This window comes from Dromiciops gliroides, chromosome 2, assembly GCF_019393635.1.
Source record: "Dromiciops gliroides isolate mDroGli1 chromosome 2, mDroGli1.pri, whole genome shotgun sequence".
Classification (NCBI taxonomy): domain Eukaryota; kingdom Metazoa; phylum Chordata; class Mammalia; order Microbiotheria; family Microbiotheriidae; genus Dromiciops; species Dromiciops gliroides.
In genome coordinates, this window is record NC_057862.1 from 317,029,464 (window position 1) to 317,050,655 (window position 21,192).

Consider the following 21,192-nt stretch of genomic DNA (forward strand, 5'->3'; position numbering starts at 1 on the left):
TTCAAAAAGTCTTTGTCTACACAGCATGGTAAGAGGCAGTAGGTGAGAGAGGAAATCTGGATATTATACTTGGATGAGTTGATCAATAGATGTAATTAATTTAGACAGGTCTCCAAGAACATATAGTTTAGTTTGAATTGCTGGGTCTATACATCTTATATTAACCAAATAATATGGGTCTCTGAGGCTACATGCAGTGTAAAAAGTGAATACTGGCTTTGGAGTTGGGAAACCTAGAAATCCCAAGCTCCAATATTGACTATTTGTGCAACAATAGGAGCCATTTGAACTTTTAGAGCCTCAGGTTCTTCATCTCCAAAATGGCAGTCATAATGCTAATACTACCTACCTCACAAGGGCTTGGCTGTTGGGGGTAAAGTACTTCTTTAGCCCTAAAATGTTACATTTGCATTAGATATGATGATCACATACCATTAGTGGAAAGGAGAAAGTAGGCTGCATTCTGCTGTGGAAGCCATCTGATCTTATTAATCTTTTCTTCAATCTCTAAACTCTTCAGGTAATCGAATTCGGGCTCATGGCTCTGGAATGTGCTGTAAACATTGTATTCACCCCTTCGATGAAGCTGATTTTTACTCTGTTGGGGGGGGGGATACAAAAGAGATGTTTAAAAAGTGAGACAACAACACATTTGTAATGGTTTTCTCCTCTAACATACAACAGGGAGGGACAAAGTCCCCAAGGCTATATGCAAAGCTATTCAGACTCACCTGGCAGCTGATGTTAGTTCAGAGTATACAGTAGGTGCCAAATTAATGATGAGTGAAGGGGTAGGAGAGGAAAATAAGGGGGGGAGGGGAAATAAAAGAAAGTGATAAAGAGCTTGATTTAAGAATTTGGGGACTGGAACCAAAAAATAAAAAAGAATTTGGGGATTATACTTTCAAAACGTTAACTAATGTATACTTTCCTTTACCATGTCAGTCAGTCAGTAAACATTTATTAATTATTTATTACTATATAATTAATATATTACTAATAATTAATTATTACTATGTGCCAGACACCATACTAAACAATGTCAGGAGGAACCCTCCCTTTCCTCCACACCCCAAAGGGTGGAATTCCTTATAGGGACAAAGAGTTGCACAGGATGGACAGAAAGGGATAGGTTTGCCATGTGCATACTTGGAAGGAACAACTAAATCAATGAAGTCCCAGTGCCAACTGTGCTTTTGAGTATTTCCAAAGGGCTTTTTGATTCAGTTTTTGAAAATCTGGGCTCAAAAATTCACATCCAAGTTGTACAAGCATTAGTCTTGAAAACAACTTTCTGAATAACATATTAGTTTCTATTTATCTGTGTCTGCACACATATAAATGAAAAGAACATTGAATTTGGAATCAGAGGACCAAGGTTTAAATCCTGGCTCTGCTAGTTATTTACTTACTGTGTGGCTTTGTGCAAGTTACTTAAGCTCTCTGGGCTTTAGTTTCTTCATCCATTTGAAAAAAAGAAAAAGAGGTTGAATTGGTCTGGATATGAGTTGGTTCCTTCCAACTCTAAAGCTTATGGACATCTTAACTGAAATCTAAACCAATTGGACTCCAGTTGTTCAATATGAATGGCTGGTAGTGAAACTTCTAGAGAACCAATCTACACTCTCTGGGGCTCTCCCATATGTCCTCTATTTCCCCATTCATTAGTGCCAGAAATCTGCCATCCACTTTGGAAGCCATAGAGGGGAGGGCAGATCAGTCTCCTGCCCACAAGTATTAAACTGTGCTCCTCTGCTGATACCGAGAAATGCATAGTTGGGTGGGGGGCGGGGAGGAGGAGAGGGGAGGCAGAAAGGTTTCTTCTAAGCTGATTCTGTGGGAGAATGAATTTCTCCTCAAGACTCAGCCATTGAATTAGGATGAGAACCTGACCCTACATAATTATCACATGGAAATGTTTCTCCTGCTTGATGCATATATCGTTCTTTTTATCTTTAGGGCTCTTTACAAAACTAAACCAATTAAATGCATGCTATTTATCTACAATGAAATTTTGTGGAACAAGAATACGAGGCCTTAAAAAAAACCCACCTTTCCCTTTCATTTTTCTAATGAGCCTGACTCCCCAAATTTAAATAAGTTTAAATAGGTAAAAACAGCTAAGAGAAAATGTGAACGAAAGTATTATTACTGGCTCTGTGCGGCTTGGGTAATTTATGCTAAGCAGCACTTCCACTTCTTTAGTATCATTGTGAACCTATTTTTTTTTTTAATTTTGCAAATGAAGATTTAAAAATAGGTTTGTGGATATCTTAAATGTAGAGTTTCTGGCCGCTACCCTGACTGCCGCAAGAGGTAGAGCCAGTCTACCTTAAAAATAAATTTCTAAGATTGCTGATTTGCTACCATCCAAATCAGACTGTCAACTGTGTGTAGTATGTGCCAGACCAATTAGCACCAGCCAGCTTTGGAAACGCAGGAAAAATTCCAGGTCACAAAGGGCTATTAATTTTCACTTGCCAACCACATTTTAGTGCTTCTTGGGCCAATGGAATATGCTGGGTGCCTGATTTAATTCTGAACACTTGGATTTATATAAAATCCCCTAGGGTTTTTGAAGTTCTTATAAAAATTAATTGCAAATAATGCACAATTACCAAATATATCACCTCTAAATGAGGCTTTCCTTTTTCCGACTGTAGTTGCAACCTTAATGGCTTTTCAGCTCAGAACAGCTTTTAAATTGGTAAGGAGGCCTTATGCAAAATATTCTTTACCTACATAACCCTCCTCTCTAGATTCCAAAGTGGCTGACAGATTTCTGGCACTACCAAATGGGGAAAGTGAGGACATATGGGAGAACCACAGAGGGTGTGGGCTGGCTTCCTAGAAGCCTCACTATCAGCCACTCATTCTGACCAACTGTGGCCCATGTCCAGTACAACACTAAGTGAAAGATTTCCTCATGCATCAAGGTCTATGGTTCTAGGTTATGAGAACAGAGGCAGAAGGCAACCAAATAATTTCATATGAACGACAGAAGCCATAAAGGCTCCAACTCAAGTCATGGAAAGCTATTTTATTGACTGATCTTATAGCTGACCCTCTTGAATTAGAACTGCTGTCTGAAACAGCATGGTAAAGAGGTGCAGGCTTTCGTCTGGAAACCACAGAGAAGCCTTGTTAGCACGATATTTTCCCACATGTCACTTTGGGCAATTCCTTTCCTCCTTGAGTATGCCCTTCTTAGCAGAACTGGCCGACAATGACTTTCTTCTCTCTTGACCCAAACTGCCCTCCCTACATCTGTTGGCAAATGCCACCATGTTTTTGTATACCAGCAACATCTGAAACCAAGTCAGATGGAATTTTGGTAGCTCAGAGAACAAAGACAATTCAGAATGAACCAATGGTGGCCAGCATGCCCCCTTTAGAATTTTGCAGTCTTCTCATACTGTGTGGCACAGCCCAGGAAAGATAAGGTGGCACTCAAAAAATGCAGTCTTTTCAGGTGCTTTTTATAAGAGGGAATGTGGAACTGTTGATGCTAATGACTTTGGGGGCAGTTTTTAGTTCACAAGGAAACAGCCAGGTTTGAGAGTGACACGTCAGGATTAAGGAACAGCAGGGAGCTTCCTTTAAAACGGAAAGGGGGAAAAAAAACAACAGGCATTTTGCATTCACTCCTACTTACCTCCTGCTCTCGTTGAAATATTACAACCCGACCCCCCTTGTCCCCTGTCGCTAGTAATTCTCCTGTGTGGTTGAATTCTACCGTAGAGATAATGTCAGCTGAAAAGAAGAAGACAAAGGCAATTTAAGTAACTGCAGACTTTCTTTCCATGGGTAGATAATAACCATACTTTTCAATGCATTTAAGGAATGAGACTTTGTCTCTCCAGTGGAATTTACAAGATTCTCATATAGGTCTTTTAAATGCCAATGTTAATGGCACTTGGGAATGTAAATTTCCTACATGCTAGCCAGCCCAGCATAACAATTTCTGGGGGGATTTGAAGGGAACAAAAGTGAAAGCATTTTCATTCCCTGTTGATATGCACAAGAAAAATGAATTTCTTTATGGTTCAAAGAAATAGCAATTTTCTCTTCAAATACTTGGCGGCCATTGAGAGCAATAGAATTCACAGATCCTTTACTGACATAGCCTTTTACATTTTCTCCTCCTTCACTAGAAAACTTTCAGGAGGAAAAAAGGCAAACCCTAGTTCATAGAATCATTATATCATGAATAAATAGAGCTAGAAGGCATCTCAGAAGTCATCAAGTTTAACACTTTCATTTTACAGATGAAGAAATTAAAACTCAAAAAGTTAGTTAAGTAACTTGTTAATGGTCCCACATGTAGCAGTCAGCATTTGAACTCAGACTCCTCTGACTTCCAAACCTTTCTACTATGGCTGCCTCCATCTGTAGTTTTGAACTATCTGCATGAAAGAACTCAATTGGCAAGAATATTTTTGTCTTACAGGCCCTGTGATTCAAGTAAATAAGAGGAAGGAATTGGGGTTGGGTGGGAGAGGGGCAGCTGGACATGGTAGAGCCTGCCTCCTACAAAGAGAGGTGGAGGATCACTTGAGTTCCAGAGTCCTGAACTGCAGTGGATTAAGCTTATTAGGTGTTTACATTAAATTTGTGCCAATGGTAAGCCTTGCTCTGCCCCTCCTCACCATTCCATCCAGGGGCCACAAAGCTACCTAAGGATGGATGAACTGGTTCAGATCAGAAATGGAGCAGGTCGAAGCTTCCAAGCTCCTCATCTGGGGATGGGTCTGTGAGTGGCTGCTAGGTGAGATAGATAGAGGGGGGAAGTGGGGGGGGGAAGGAGGAAGAAAGGGAAAGGGGGAAAGAGTGAGGGGGAGGGAGGGAGGAAGGAAGGAAGGATAAGGAAAAAAGGAAAGGAAAGAAAAGAAAAGAAAAGAAAAGAAAAGAAAAGAAAAGAAAAGAAAAGAAAAGAAAAGAAAAGAAAAGAAAAGAAAAGAAAAGAAAAGAAAAAGGAGAGCAAGGGCAAATTCCTAATGTCCAGAATTAGAAAAAAGCAGCTCAGCCCAGTCCCACTTCTTCCCTGCTGGTTCTTTTCCTGTCACTCCACTTTCCTTCTCTAGAATGGCATGGCCTAATCTAATTTCTAGGAGGGAAGACTGCATGAAAACAGGGTCATGTGGTCAGAAGGGAATGAGGGCAATTTGTACTCATGTTATTTCTAAACTGAGAAACCACCCAGACACCAAGAACTTAGATCACAGATAATTGTATGAGGAATGCCCGGCCGCAGGGCTTTTATTCAAGGACTGGTTACCCCTGGAGGAAAGAGGACAGGTAAATTACCTATGATTGGATTTATTAGGGCTATTTTTAGAAAAAAATGTCAGAATTTAATTCCCTAGCATTTATTTCCCTTTCAGGCTCCAACAATTGCTACTGAGAGTGCCAATGAATTAAAAAAAAAATCAGACAGGGAAGATGGGAACCCAGCCCTCACCAGGGCTATGTCTGTAATAGGAATATAAAGTGGAAAAGGGAGACAATTAACTGGACAATGTAAGTAGAATGGAAGCTTCTTGAAGGCAGGGACAGTTTTCTGTTTTTGTCATCTCCAGTGACTATTAAAAAGCTTGATACAATGAACACTAGGTGAACTTAACTTAATAATTCAGGTTACAAATTTCACTTTTTCTTCAAATACTTAAGCATGCATGTAAAAATTTTTGTGTTTTGGGGGAGAGGGAGAATGATTTGTCCATATTTAATTCATCAAATATTCAATCAAATGTGTAGAACCTGGTGGTGGTGGCAACCAGGTGGTACAGTGGAAAGAGCACTGGGTATGGAGTCAGGAAGATATGAGTTCGAATATAGCCTCAGATGCTTACTAACTGTGTGACTGAGGGCAAGTCACTTCACCCTGTTTGCCTCAATTTCCTCATCTATAAAATGAACTGGAGAAGGAAATGGCAAATCACTCCAGTATCTCTGCCAAGAAAACCTCAAATGAGGTCATGAGGTGTCAGACATGATGGAAAAAACAACTCAACAACAACAGAGATTTGAAGAGAAAGAGAAAATTGGGTGGTCATGTTATTCTTAGTCATTCCTACCTCAGAGAGAGGAAAAACTACTGGGGCCAACAATGCTGTACACACATAAAAGGAGGTCCTATGAGTTATAAATCCAGCTAGAATATGTAGAACCTGACACTATTTACATCTCTATCCCATTATTAATAATATTAATTGATTAATAATACAAACAACAATAATAACCACACTAGTTCTTTATAGTTTACAGGAGTGTTTTCCTTGCAATGACACTGTAAAGTAGGCAATAGAAGTCTTGCTATCTCAACTATCCATATGAGGGAACTGAGCCTCAGTGAGTAGACATGACTTGCTCCATGTTCTAGCTGCCTCCTGAAATGATCACAGAATGTCTGAACGCAGAAGATGATCTAATACAATGCTCTAATTGTATAGGGAGTACAAATGGAGCTCTGGGCTTGGAGTCAGGAAGACCTGAGTTCAAATCAGGCCTTGGACACCTATTAGCAGTGGGATGCTGGGGAAGTTTCACTTAACCTCTTCCTGCCTCAGTTTCCTCAAAAGTAAAATGAGGATAATAATATCATCTACCTCCGAGGGTGTATGTGAGGAAAAAACTAAATGATATTTGTAAAGCATTTAGCACAGTACCCGACACATAAAAGGTGTTTAATAATGCTTGTTCCCTCCCCCCACTTTGACCCCCACTAAGATTTAAGTGGTTTTCCCAAGGTCATGCAGCTAGTACAATAAATGTCATAACCAGACTTCAAACTCAGGTCTTCTGCCTACTCTCTCTACTCTAACATGCTTCATCTTTGATGCCTCTTGCATGAAATGAAGAATTTGTACTGATAGCCTCAATCAATTCATGACTGATGCTCCATTTTATCTATGAAAGCAGTGTTCAACTGTGAATGTGATGTCCTGACCTTTGTAAAGTTGGAGGGGAGTGGGGAATAGAAGGGGGAGTCATCAGTTCCCAGAAAGAAATCCTAGAGACTCAGTACAAGCATGTAACTGAAGGGGTCTATCTGGTAGGGCCAGTTAACTTCAGCAAGATGCCAGAATGATTGGATTCAGAGTTGGAAGGGGATGTAGAGATCATTGTCTTATTTCACTCTTTTTTAACAAAGTCAGTCTTGGGAGATGGTGTGTGTGCTAAAGTTGAGTCAATAAGAGCTTTCATTTGAGCTTGTCTTTCACATTTAACTGGCTGTATACCCATAGGCGCTCTGAACCCCCATTTTTCTCATTTGTGAAACGGGGAAAATAATCCCTGTATTGCCTGCCTCACAGAGCTCTTGTGAGGATCAAATGAGAGTATCCATGTGAAGTGCTTTGTAAGCTTTAAAGTGTTTTATACATGTTCATTGTTTTTATTATTCTTCACCATTAGACTCTGAAGCTCTCTGAAGGCAGGGACAGTTCTTTGTATCTCCACTGTCCAGATCAGTTCCGTACATATAGTACACACTTAGTGTATGCTTGTTGAATTGAAGGAAGAACCTGAGGCCCAGAGCAAGGCAGTGCCTTGCCTATGGCCACACAGGTAAAGTTAAACAAACAAGTTTCTGTTCCAGTTTACTTATCGTTGTTTTACCCTCACTCTCAGAGGGGAGGGAAAAGGGGGTTTAACATTTGCCGTTGGTAGGTACAGAGATGCTTGGAAGCCTTCCAATAGAGCCATCAAGCACAGCTAACATTTGCTTCTTTCTAGCACAGTTCAGAGGGATGTTAGGACTTGGGAGGTGTTACCCATACATTGTTTTCATGAAATCTTCCTGCCTTAATAGAGGAACCAAAGATAGATGTAACCTTTTCTTTTCCTTTTTCAACTTCTAAACAAGCACAACAGACTATATCACAGTTTTCAAACCACCTGAAACCTCAACGCCCTCAGAAAGACGGACAAGAAATCAGGAGATGGGGGGGGTGGGGTGGGGGAGGGCTAGTGAGATCACACACAATCCTTTATGCTAAAGAATCTAGTTAATAACAGTTTTGGAATTCTGCCTTTATTCAGCAGCAATGTTAATGATATAGCACTAGGTCTGTGTGGGCTGCATCTAGGTAAATTTAGATCCCCAGAGATGGGTGTTCCCTTCTGAGGAGGCTGTGCCAGAAAGGAAGGAGCCAAGTTGCTTTTTTCCATGGCTTGCACCTGGTCAAACAATAGTTAGGTTCAGCCCCTTGCAAAGAACTGGTTTGTCCTAGAAGAGGACTTATCCTAGGGTACGCAAAGCAAAGTAGCTTGAAGAAGAGGGCAGATGCTTTCCCAAAAGATTATCCCCAGTGCACTTTGCAATGGATAAAATTCCATCTCCTTTGACTGGCTGTCAGGGCCCTCTGTCATTTGCTCCCATCTCCAGCCTTTTGTCACATCACTCTTCTTCATGTGCTTGACAGTACTTTACCCGTCTAGAATAGGAAGGCACACAGAATTACTGTATAGAGAGAAAAGGAGGTGACAAGATTCTGCTCTTGTCAAATCACATCTAGATTATTATCCATTTCTGGAAGGGCTTGAAACTATGCTACATGAAGATTGTCTGGAAAAAAAACTAGGGAAGGCAGATAGGTGGCATAGTGAATAAGGCACTGGCCCTGGATTCATGAGGACCTGAGTTCAAATCTGACCTCAGACACTTGACACTTACTAGCTGTGTGACCCTGGGAAAGTCACTTTACCCTCATTGCCCCACCAAAAAACAAACAAAACATACAAACAAACAAATAAAGCAACCAGGGATGCTTATTCTGGAGAAGAATGCTATTTAAATTTTTCCTTGTTGGGATACTGGAATTTCTCTACAAATTCCTCGGCATTTCTTACTTAATATTTTAAAATTGCTACTATCTCCAGGGCCCTACGAAATAAATAACTATGACATTTTTGTTGTTTAGTCGTTTTTCAGTTGTGTCTGACTCTTTGTGACCCCGTTTGGAGTTTTCTTGGTAGAAATACTGGAGTGGTTTTGCCATATCCAGTGGATCAGATAATCAACTATATTAAGTGCTTACTATGTGCCAAATACTGTGCTAAGCCTAGGAATACTTGTAGAAAGACAGTGCCTGCCCTCAAGGAACATACATTCTAGTGTAGGAAGATGATATATAAAAGGAAGCTGAAAAGGGACATAGGGGACAAAGGTCCCCAGACATGGGGTATGACACTGAAGAAGTATTGTAGAAAAAGGCTGGGGAAGACTGGAGAGAAATGAGACATGGCAGGCCTGGGTGCCCTCCTCAACTGAAGACTCTGGGAGGAGCCATCCAATCAGAGGAAAAGACCATAGATTGTAGGGTACTTCCAATGTGTGAATTTCAAGGCTAGAGTGACTGACCTTCAGGGATAAAGACCTGGGGCATGGTAGCAGTGGAAGCCAGAAATTTAGCCTGAAGAGATATTTATCTTTGTAAATGTTATGTACACTCATATTATATCCTTCCAGGAGAATATAAACTCTTTGAGGGGCATGGATGATTTTTTGTTTTGTCTTCGTATTTTCTAGAGCCCAGCACAATGCTCGGCACTTAGCAAGCACTTAATATCTTCTTGATGAATTTAACTGAATCATCCAACACTTTCATGCTTGGAGAATCCATGAGTAGCCTCTCTACCTAAGCAGACTGCAGCTTCTCCAAACTACTGCAAGTAATTAATAAATTGCTGTAGCCATGGAATAAGATCACAGCTATGGGTAGGGGGAGAATTCTTAACTAAACAAAGCTCACAAACGAAAAAAAGATGATTTTGACTATGCAAGATTAAAAAGCTTTTATATGAATGAAATCAGAGGTTAGGATAGGGAGGAATACTGTCAATGAAGAAAAAAAATTGAAACCAACAATTCTGATAAGTCTAATATCTAAAATATATAGGAAATTAATAAATATAAAGAGTCATTCCGCATTAGATATGAACAGTTTTCAAAAGAATTACAAACTATTAGCAATCATGTGAGACTGCTTCTAATTATTAATGAGAAATGTAAATTAAAACTACTCTCAGGTTTACCCTCTCACCAAACAAATTGGTTAAGATGAAAAAAAGATAGAAATAGTCAATGTTGGTGGGGCTATGAGAAGACAGGCACACTAATATACTGGTAGTACAATTGTGAACTGGTCCAACCATTCTGGGGAAAAAAATTGGAATTGTAAAAGAAGGTCACTAAACTGTTCATATACTTGGCTCTGAGATTCCACTATTGGGCACATACCCCAAGCAGGTCAAAGGGGAAACAAGACCCATATACACACCAAACTATTCATAATAGCACTTTTCAAGTAGCAAACAAAACAAAACAAAATTCCTAGAAACAAAAGGCATTGTGGTATATGATCTTAATTTAATAGTGTTGCATATTAATGAATGAGGGTAGATAGGATGGTGAGTACGGTGGTATCAAATTCAAATAGAAATCGATCCCTGGGGATATATATTAATTTCAAAAATCATAAATCATCTTGTATTGTAGTTTTATTTATTTTGTCAACAGTTCCTAATTACTTGTGTGTGTGTGTGTGTGGGGGGGGCAATTGGGGTTAAGTGACTTGCCCAGGGTCACACATCTAGTAAGTGTCAAGTGTCTGAGGTAGGATTTGAACTCAGGTCCTCCTGACTCCAGGGCCAGTGCTCTATTCACCGCGTCACCTAGCTGCCCCCCAATTACATTTTAATCCAGTTCCCTCCTCACTCAGGAGTTTTGCTGGAGGAGTCAGGAGTTTGATACTTAGGAACAGTAGATAGAGAACCAGCCTAGAAGCTAAGAAAACCTGAGTTTGGGTCCTGCCTTTGGCACTAACTGTATGATCCTGGGCAAGTTACTTAACCTCTTAGAGTCTAATTCTCTGATACTATAAATTACAGAGAAGTCACTAATCTGTATTAGATGGAGGGAGTTTTCTTATCTGGGAGCTCCTTCCATCCACCCATAAAATCAGAAGTCCAGTCCCTATTCCTATCACAAAGCATGATAAATATGAAGAATTCAGAGATACTTGAAGAGAATTGTATTAACTGATGCAAAGTAAGTAGAGTCAGGACAGTGATATCCATAATTATTATAATATGGTACATGGAAAGAACACTGAAATAAAGTCAAACTGAGTAATTATAAGGTCCAATTTTGTCTCATGAAAGAAACGATTATTAAATAACCAAATGTTTGGGGAGATCCAGAATTTTTTCCCTTCCTCATTTGGAAATTAGGTCAAAGCTTAGTTCTCTGAAGGCCAGGGTGGATGATGATCTTGGAATTGCTACCCCACTCAACTAGAGAACCTTACAAAGAATTTAATATAAGGTAAATTCTGGCCCACTGTGTTCCACTGAGGCAGGCTAGATCGCAGAGATTGTGGGTGTTCAGATAGTCTCTCTTTGTCCATGATTGACAATCAGTCACACACCCCAGCCCTTCATTAGAATAGGTGCACCTCATTAGGGGCAGCTAGGTGGCACAGTGGATAGAGCACCAGCCCTGGATTCAGGAGGACCTGAGTTCAAATTTGGCCTCAGACCCTTGACACTTACTAGCTGTGTGACCCTGGGTAAGTCATTTAACCCCAATTGCCTGAGCAAAAAAAAAAAAAAAAGAATAGGTACACCTCTCATTACTTGTTAACCACTCAAAGCTGATTGCCACCCACAGGAACAACCAGTCTTCCAAGGGCATATAAGCCTTGAGTGGGTCTTTGACACTTGATAGTGTCACTGACCCTTTTTATTATTTGCTACCAATGATTAAGAAAATGATTAATTACCCAGAAACTATGTTTCTCAAACTTTTTATATGTCACACTCAGAAGAGGTGAAGAACCTATCAGATTGGCTAAAATGACAAAAAAGGAAGATAATAAATGTTGGAGAGGCTGTGGGAAAATTGGAACACTAATGCATTGTTGGTGGAGCTGTGAGCTGATCCAAACATTCTGGAGAGCAATTTGGAATTATTCCCAAAGGGCAATAAAGCTGTGCATACCCTTTGACCCAGCAATTCCACTTTTAGGTCTTTTGCCCAAAGAAATCATGGAAGGGGGAAAGGGACCCACATGTACAAAAATATTTATAGCTGCTCTTTACGTGGTAGCAAGGAATTGGAAATTGAGGGGGTGCCCATCAATTGGGGAATGGCTGGACAAGTTGTGGTATATGAATACAATGGAATACTATTGTGCTGTAAGAAATGATGAGCAGGAAGAGTTCAGAGAAACCTGGAGGGTCTTATGTGAGCTGATGATGAGTGAGATGAGCAGAACCAGAAGAACATTGTACACAGTATCATCAACATTGAGTGTTGACCTACTGTGATGGACTATATTCTTCTCACCAATGCAATGGTACAGAAGAGTTCCAGGGAACTCATGATAGAAGAGGATCTCCAAATCCAAGAAAAAAAAAAGAAAAAAAGAACTGTGGAGTATAGATGCTGATTGAACCATATTATTTCTTTTGTTTTGGGTGCTGTTGCTTTTTTTTTCTATTTTGAGGTTTTGCATCACTGCTCTGATTTTTTCTCTTGTAACAGGATTAATGCAGAAATAGGATTAATGTTATTATGTGTATATATATATGTGTGTGTATATATGTATATGTATATGTATATGTATAGAGATATATAGACATAATCTATATCAGATTACCTGCTGTCTAGGGGAGAGGGGAGGGAGGGAGAAAAATCTGAAATTGTAAAGCTTGTATAAACAAAAGTTGAGAACTATCTTTACATGTAACGGAAAAATAAAATACCTTATACATTAAAAAAAAAAAAGAAGAGGTGAAGAAATACCTCCCTCTCTTTGGTAGAGAAAAGGAGGACTACTGGTGAGGAATGTTTCATACACTGTAAGATGAAAGCTGTATGTTAGTTTTATGTGGTTTTTGTCTATTTTTGTTAACAAAGGAAGACACAGAGATGAATGGCAATCACAAGTTTATATCAAGAAACAACCATGATGTAAAAACAAAAAGCTTCCATTAATAAACTTAAAAAAAAAAAAGCTGGTATACCCACATCCATTATTCATCACCAGGCAGCCAACTTCCTGGTTGTAACAGTTAGAAAGCTGACAAAAAAGGTCACCTCCTGAATGATCTAACACCTTGCTTTCTGGCTGCTGAACCCCTGTCTATCACCCTGCTTGCTCTCTGGTAAAAGTTTAGTTTGAAAACATATGCTTCTCTAAATGGGAGCCAAGCATTCTTATCTTTTCTGCAAATGGTCAGGCCTGGAAAGTGGCTTTATTATTATATCCCCTCCTAACTGGCAAAATGAGATGAGATAACCCAAACTCTCACAAATGTCATCTTGCCCTTTAAAGGGACCAAAACTAACTGACATTGACCCTTCAGCCTGTAATCTGTGTTCAATGTGATAAATCAAAGATTCATTGGGCCCTAATTCAGAACACACACACACACACACACACACACACAATAGTGGGGGGTGAGTAGAGAAGGAGGCATCATAGCTGGGTGACTGGAAAAAGTGAAAAGGCCATTTCTGCTGGACTACTGAGGGTGTGAAAGGAAGTGATGTATGATACATCTGCAGTGATAGATTGAAGCCCGATTTCAAACAGCTTTGCATGACTAACAGAAGTTTGTATTTGATGCTAGAAGCAATAGGAAGCCACTGAAATATATTCAGCAGAGGGAGTGACAAGGTCAAACATGCTTTAGGGATATCATTTTAGCAGCTACGTGGGGGATGGATTGGGTTGGTGGGGGAGGGGGCAAGGGGGAGAAGAGAATGGAGGTAGGGAGATCAATTAGGATATTACTGAATAGGTTTGGGTGAGAAGGAATTAAAATCTAAACTTGAGTGGTTGTGCTGCAAGTTGAGACAAGGGAGCAGATCTGAGATGTTGTAGAGGTAGACACTTGGCAACTGATTGGATATGTGGGGTGAAAAAAATGCAAAGTTGGGGACGATTCTGAGCTTGCAAACCTGAGTGACTGGAAGGATTTATAGTGTCCTCACAGAAAGAAAGGTTTGCAGGTTTTAGAGAAGAGATAAGTTCTGTTCTGGACAAGGAATTCTGGCATTTCTATAGGCCATTTAGTTAGAAATGCCCAATACATGGCTGTTTATGAGGGATAGGTGTTCAAGACACCTATCAGGTGGTCAAAGACAGCTAGATGGCTCAGTGGATAGAGTGCCGGACCTTGAATCAGGAAGACTAGTTTAAATTTGGTCTCAGAGACTCACTAGCTGTGTGATCCTGGGCAAGTCACTTAACCCTGTTTGCCTCTCTTTCCTCATCTGTAAAATGAGCTGGAGAAGGAAATGGCAAACCCCTCTGGTATCTCAGCCAAGAAAACCCCACATGGGGTTACAAAGAGTTGGACACAACTGAAACAACTAAATGCGCTGAGATATTATAGTGCTAAGTTTATAACAATGCTAAGAACTAGGAGGATTCAAGGATGGATAAAACCAAGCTTCTGCCCTCAGGGTACTTTCTATCTTGTAACCTAAAACTGATTCTTTAATCACTGGCTTCAACCAAGCAAACCCAAACCTTGCCAGTACTATTGTGCCAAGACCACAAATGGCACTGCCTATTTTAATCCCTGTTTCTAAACCCTCCAATACCCATTTTACTCTTAACTCAATCATATTTAGTAACAGATTATTCTCCCCACCTGCTCAGTTCCTGCTGCTTTTCAAAATGGTTTCTGATTGTTGTTTTTCCTCCTCACTGTGGAATGGCATTTTACCCTTTAGAACTACCTGCCAGGTTACAGTTCCAGGGCATCGAGCCAGCTACAATTTATGCATGGTGTCCATTGTTTAAGACTTCAAAGGGACAGAGCCATTCACTCTTCGGGACCCAATATCTTTTTGCTAATGTGCAGGAAGCCCACCATGCTTGCTGAGCTGTGACAATCCAGATGGCAGCAGGCAGGTGAGTAACAAACTCCATGCTGCTCCCATTAATATTCCCATAGTTTCCCAATACTGACTGAGTTCTCCCTCACTAACCAGGTTTGGGATGACATAAGACCATGCTCACTGATGCTGATCGAATTATTCCTTTGTAATACTTTACTGCTACAAATGGAGCTAGAGAGTTAATTTAACTGCAGATGAGATGGGGCAGACCTTGCTCAAAAAGCTGGAGTCTAAAAAATTATGTATCTTCCAAGGAAACAAGATCCAATGGGAAATTTGTATCAGTCCAGACTTGCCTACAAAACTCCACAGTAGCATTTTTATCCTCCAAAAGCCTTCTGGTTTATAATAGAATCTGCTATAAAGGTGCTGACCATCTGTTATCAACTTTCCCAAAGAGGGAAGGAAAAACTGGGTGGACCATATAAAATCTATAAATTTCTCATTGGAATTCAGCCCTATTCTGTGACAAGCTCTTAGCATCCATGACTGCTACCAAAGTTGGGACAACTCTAGGTACACAGAAAGGACACTCATCCGAGAAGTTAAAAAACTGGAGTCCCTATTGCCCTAAAGCTACAATGGAATGTATCCATTAAGGCATCTATTATTATATATTTATTTTAGCATGGTCTGGTCACAGCTATTATGAATTACATGGGAAATTCTATCTCTTCTGGGAAGTGAAAGCCTATAATGGCCGACACCAAAATGAACATGGAAGAAATATGCAAACAGACATTAAACAAATGCTTAGATAGTAAGAATCTATATTCATATGCATAGCAAAACTAAGTCTATTCAGGCATAAGTTCACATTTGGGATGGTGAAAAAAGGAGAGATTATCTGACTCAAAACCAGATTGAACATGAGCAGGGGGAAAAGAATATTTCTCATAAATCATTATAAGCTCTCTCAAAGAGAGGGAGGTGGCATGCAGGGAATTCAGAAGTTATTTGAAGTTATGGGATAGGAAGAGTCATAGGGCTGAAGAAAGAAGACAAGGGTGGTGAAGCAGAAAGACCTCTAGCATCAAAGAGCCTGGATTCAAATCCTATCTCTGATGTTTACTACCTGTGCTATTTTAGTCAAGTCAATAGCCTCTGTATATGTGGAGCTTCCTTACCCGTCAAAATTAGGGAGATGGCCTTTGAGGTTCCTTCTAGTGTTAGGAGTGTCTTAGCAATGAGTTCTACTAGGACAAAGGTTTCTTACTAAGAATAAGGGAAGCATGGTCTAGTGGAAAGAACACAATATGGAATCAATCAACATGAATCTAAATCTTGTGCCTGTTCCTTACTCTCCTATGTGACCCTGGCCAAATCATTTAACTTCTGAGTGCCTTAGTTTTCTTAATAAATGAATTAATAAAAATATATTTATTAAACAATTACTGTGGGCCAAGTATCATGCTAAGTGCTGGGGAGGAACACTTTTTTTTTAAAAGTGAGAAAGGGCCTGCACACAGGAACACAGATTACAATGGTTTCTGACTTTAGCACTTCACTGAAACTGTTTTCTCCAAAGTTACCAGTGATCTCTTAGTTGACAAATTCATGGTATATATTCTTCTCTCTCTCTTCCTTTCTTCCTTCTCCTTTCCTTTCCTTTCCTTTCCTTTCCTTTCCTTTCCTTTCCTTTCCTTTCCTTTCCTTTCCTTTCCTTTCCTTTCCTTTCCTTTCCTTTCCTTTCCTTTCCTTTCCTTTCCTTTCCTTTCCTTTCCTTTCCTTTCCTTTCCTTTCCTTTCCTTTCCTTTCCTTTCCTTTCCTTTCCTTTCCTTTCCTTTCCTTTTTGTGGGGCAATGAGGGTTAAGTGACTTGCCCAGGGTCACACAGCTAGTAAGTGTTAATTGTAAGTGAGGCCGGATTTGAACTCAGGTCCTCCTGATTCCAGGGCCAGTGCTCTATCCACTGCACCACCTAGCTGCCCCAACTCCATACCTTTTCAATGACTGTCCCCCCCATGCCTGCAATCTTCATCTACCTCTTATCCCAGTCACAATCCCTCCTTCTACAGGAAGGCTTCCTTTGACTGACCATTTCCCATTTATCCTTTATATAGCTTTCCTGGGCATAGTTATCTGCATGTTGCGTCCCCCAATTGATTGTGAACAGGAGCTTTGACCTTTTTCTTTATATCCCCAATGCCTGGCACATAGCAGGCTCTTGATAAATGTATATTGACTGTCACCTGACACACCCTTTCCCAAAGCAAAGGCAGTGATTCGATTGGATGAGTGTGCCTAGAGCAACTTAGAAAGTGAGGGTGGGAGGAAGAAGGGAGAACGAAGTGGCACAAATTGTTTGGACAGGTGGAAGACTTTCTTTTCTTTTTACATTTATTACATTCCTATTCAAGATGACTCAAGTAGCAACATGAAAGTGTTCATTTATGCCTCAAAACGTGTTACTACTTGATAGCTTTTCAATGTCTCAATGAAACAAGTGGAAAAGATTAGAACCAAATGTATCAGATACAGTTTCTGTAGGTCACTCAGTCAAAAATTTTAAAGCAAAGCTTTTTTTATAGAGTATTGTGAAACAACATTCCCCATGATAATGTACATATTTTAAAAGTGTGAATTGATACAGCTCTACCAAAATCCTGCTCTGATGCCTCATCATGGTGCAGGAGGGACTTGGGTGTGTCTCTTTGGCTATGCCAGTATGGTGAAAGTTCTGGCAGACTGTATCAAGCTAGAAAGCCTTTGAGGCTGGATTTGGCAATGGACCATTATCTGAGACCCAGCCAGGCTGAATACAGAGAGCCTTGTCATCAGAAGGCAGGCCTGTGATGTGATACAGATTTTGGTCAACATAATTCACGAAGTCTGTTTCTGAAGGTGTGGAGGACTTGTGATCTGTGCTGTTTGAGAGTACATGCAGACCCTTTGAAGAGCTGAAAAACATATATAGATATTTAGCATCACCACCACCTAGACTTCATTGGGCGTCTGTCAGGTTTATTGTAAGATGATAGGAATACAGATTTAGAGCTTCAAGTCATTAAGTCATCAATTCCAAACTTCATAAATAAATAAATAAGGAAACTGAGGCATAAAGAAGTTAATTGACTTTCCTAGGGTCACTCGACTAGTGTCTACGTACTTCAAAAGATTTGTGGGGGTCCCCTCTTTACCAAATATATATCTCAATCCTTCTATACCATAGGAGAGGGTCATGAGGTGGGTGATAAACCCAGGTCTTTGATTTCAAATCCAATACCTTCTCTATTTTCTTGCACTACATGGCACTGCTTCCCCACTGTATTTTTCTGTCCTTAGATAAATGGCTATTTGAAAATGCCACTTCTGGTGATATTATGTGGCTGTGAATCATGGAATATCAAACTCTCTGAAGTATCAAAATTGTGGCTCATACAAAGGGCAAGGGTTATACACACAATGGATATGAATATGCGTTAACATATTACTAATGACAAACTGCCTGTGAAAAGCTGCATAAAAGGTACTAAGAAATGTATGACCAGAATAGGAGATAGTCCAGTCATGTTGCCATGAATAGATGGCTTCCCTAACTGCTATACTGGTACCCATTTGGTATTAAGAGACCTAGGAAAAGACCCCTAGCATGAGTGAATCCCTTGTGGAGGAATTGTGGGACAATATGGAAAAAAGTCACATACTAATTTGTAATCCATACCACTGGTCAGATCACCCACTTTGATAAGAACATGGATTCCTTAACTTAATTGGAAAATAAAGAGCTTCTGCTTTGCCTGGCTTTACATGTAGGATCTCCAAGGACACAAAGGCTTCAAACCAAAGGTGGTAGACTTGAACGGAACTCCAAGAAAGCTGGTTGAGGGCGGGATTTACAACTCAGTCACTAACTGGGGCATCATAACGAGTTGTAGAGAACTGAATTGCCCTTTCTTTGGTCAATCAGGTGCAATTCTTTCACACGGGAGAAAAATATGGATGAAGAGGCAATTTCTCTTGATGGTATGATATCCCTGCTCCAAAAGACACCATTCCTCATTTCTGATTTCATGGAATCCCGCAACCACCTGACAAGAGTTTGTCTTAAAAGTGAGTAAGCCTTTGGCATAAAACACACTTTTGAAACTGATGTGGTCACTAGGGTTGAAAATATTCTTTTCCTTCATATTTTGGAGCTAAAAGTTGAGAGACCTCTATTTTATTCCTGGTCCCTCTTCTTGTCCTGTTTTTACATATTTGCTTCCCAGTGAGCAGATTCTTAGAAATAGAACACAACAAATCCAGATAATTTCAACAAGGGTAGGCTGACTTCCCTAAACTCCCCCTGCCCCCACCCTCGTTCAGTTCAAGTGGCTCCCTCATCACAATACATACTTCTTCCGATAGAAAAAAAAATAAAACAGAAGCGCCAAGGGGAAGAAAATGCTACGCCTTGCCTTGTCAAAGATTTATTGTGACAAGTGAGCAAAGCGATGCTGCCAGGGGCCTTCCAGATGATTTGTATTTCTCCCATGCTGGGAAGTCATCTTTTATGGAATACTTTCCTCTGAACCTCAATTCCTGCACATGAACCCCCTCCCTACCTCCCATTCCCTGATTATGACTTGTGGAAATAGTGCTGGATGAGACCAGTGTAATCAATGCACGCTTCTCTACAAGGCTGGGCCTCAATCCCATTTGGGATTCTAGAAAAGGATCCATGAAGAGAAGGAAGCAGCTGTTGACTTTGGTCTTGGGATAGCTCACATTTACTGCTCAAGTGCCAGTGTTTCTAGCTTTAAAAAGAACTCAATACTGTTCTCTTTGTTTTCAAGACTTTGTTAAATACAAGCAGAAACATTTTCTAATTGTGTGTCATTTAAACTGACCCAGGGCACTTAGATGACATCTACCAGGGCTAAGCAAAACAGAGAGAAAAGGATAATTCCTTGGGAAAGGAAAACAACTTATACAATAACAACACTGTAAAGACAACTTGCAAAGATATAACTCTCTCTGATAATGGAATGGTCAACTCTGATTCCAGTGGACTGATGATGAAGCATGCTAACCACTTCGTGACAGAGAGCTAATGAACTTGGTGCAAAATGAGATGTAGCCAATGGGACAATTTGTTTTGCTTGACTATACATATTTGTTAGAAGGCATTTGTTTTTCTTCTTTTTCCAGTGGGGAGGGGTGAGAGAAAGAGAGAGAGGGAGAGGGAGAGGGAGAGGGAGAGGGAAAGGGAGGTAGGGAAGAAGGGAGAGAGGGAGAGGGAGGGAGGGGGGAGCCTTTTGTTAATCGAACAATTAAATAAATAAAAAGACAATTCTTATTTTTATTTATTTATTTTTTTTGTGCAGGGCAATGGGGGTTAAGTGTACTTGCCCAGGGTCACACAGCAAGTGTCAAGTGTCTGAGGTCAAATTTGAACTCAGGCACTACTGAATCCAGGGCTGGTATTTTATTCACTGTTCCACCTAGCTGCCCAAAAGATAATTCTTGTAAGTCTGATTTGTGTTATGTTGCCAAAAAGGAATAGTATGGTTTAAAAAATAATCAAGTTTGCTTAAAAAATTTTTTTTGTGCTGTTAAAAAAATTTAACTCTTTCAACAATGTGAATTATTTTAATTGGTCAATAACTATTTGACAGAGCTACTGGACTGTTAGCTCTGTGAAGGAAGGTACCAAGGGTTATACAAACTTTTTATCTTCTCAAGCACCTAGCACAGTGTTCTGTCCACAGAAGGCCATGCATAGATGTTTTTTTTTTTTGCATGAGTGAAGAAAGAGCTACATATAATTACTTCAACTCTTCCCATCTCTTTGTTAGCATACAGACAGCTATAAAATGAGCAGCTGTTACAAGTGTGCTGAAATTATAAACATTTTTTGGAACTTCAAAATAGAATTTCTAATAGCTAGCATAGCACTTTACATATGTTAGCTCATTCGATCCTCACAATAACGTAGCACTATTTGTGTCCATTTTAGAGAAGAGGAAACTGAGGCACAGGAGAGTGATTAAGTGACTTTCCCCAGGGTTATATAGCTAGTAAGTTGTCCGAGGCAGGATTCAAACTCAAGCCTTTGTGACTCAAAGTCCCACAATCTCTCTATGGTACCACCTAGCTCCTTAATAGTTAGTTGAGGCTACTGACTCCAACATTTGTCACTCTATCCCATCTCCACAGAGCATGGTCTCTCTTCTGCCCTTTGGATTCTAACATCCCATTTCCTAGGTTCTAGCCTTGAAGATGCTTGTATTTTCTGATCTCTAAAGCTTTTGCTCCTCCAATTTCCCCTGCCAGGAATGCCTCTTCTAC

At 40.1% G+C, this 21,192-nt stretch overlaps 1 protein-coding gene across 5 annotated transcripts in view; it reads right to left on the reverse strand.

Moving 5' to 3' along the window:
* PPP2R2B (protein phosphatase 2 regulatory subunit Bbeta) overlaps positions 1–21,192 on the reverse strand; it is a 511,290-nt gene that overhangs the window by 116,009 nt on the left and 374,089 nt on the right. For all 5 annotated transcript variants that reach the window (XM_043984083.1, XM_043984085.1, XM_043984084.1 and 2 more), the window contains 2 exons: positions 3,656–3,753; positions 433–598 (listed from right to left, as the gene is read on the reverse strand). In XM_043984083.1, the coding sequence (XP_043840018.1) occupies positions 433–598; positions 3,656–3,753 (264 nt within the window). The remainder of the gene's footprint in view (positions 1–432; positions 599–3,655; positions 3,754–21,192) is intronic.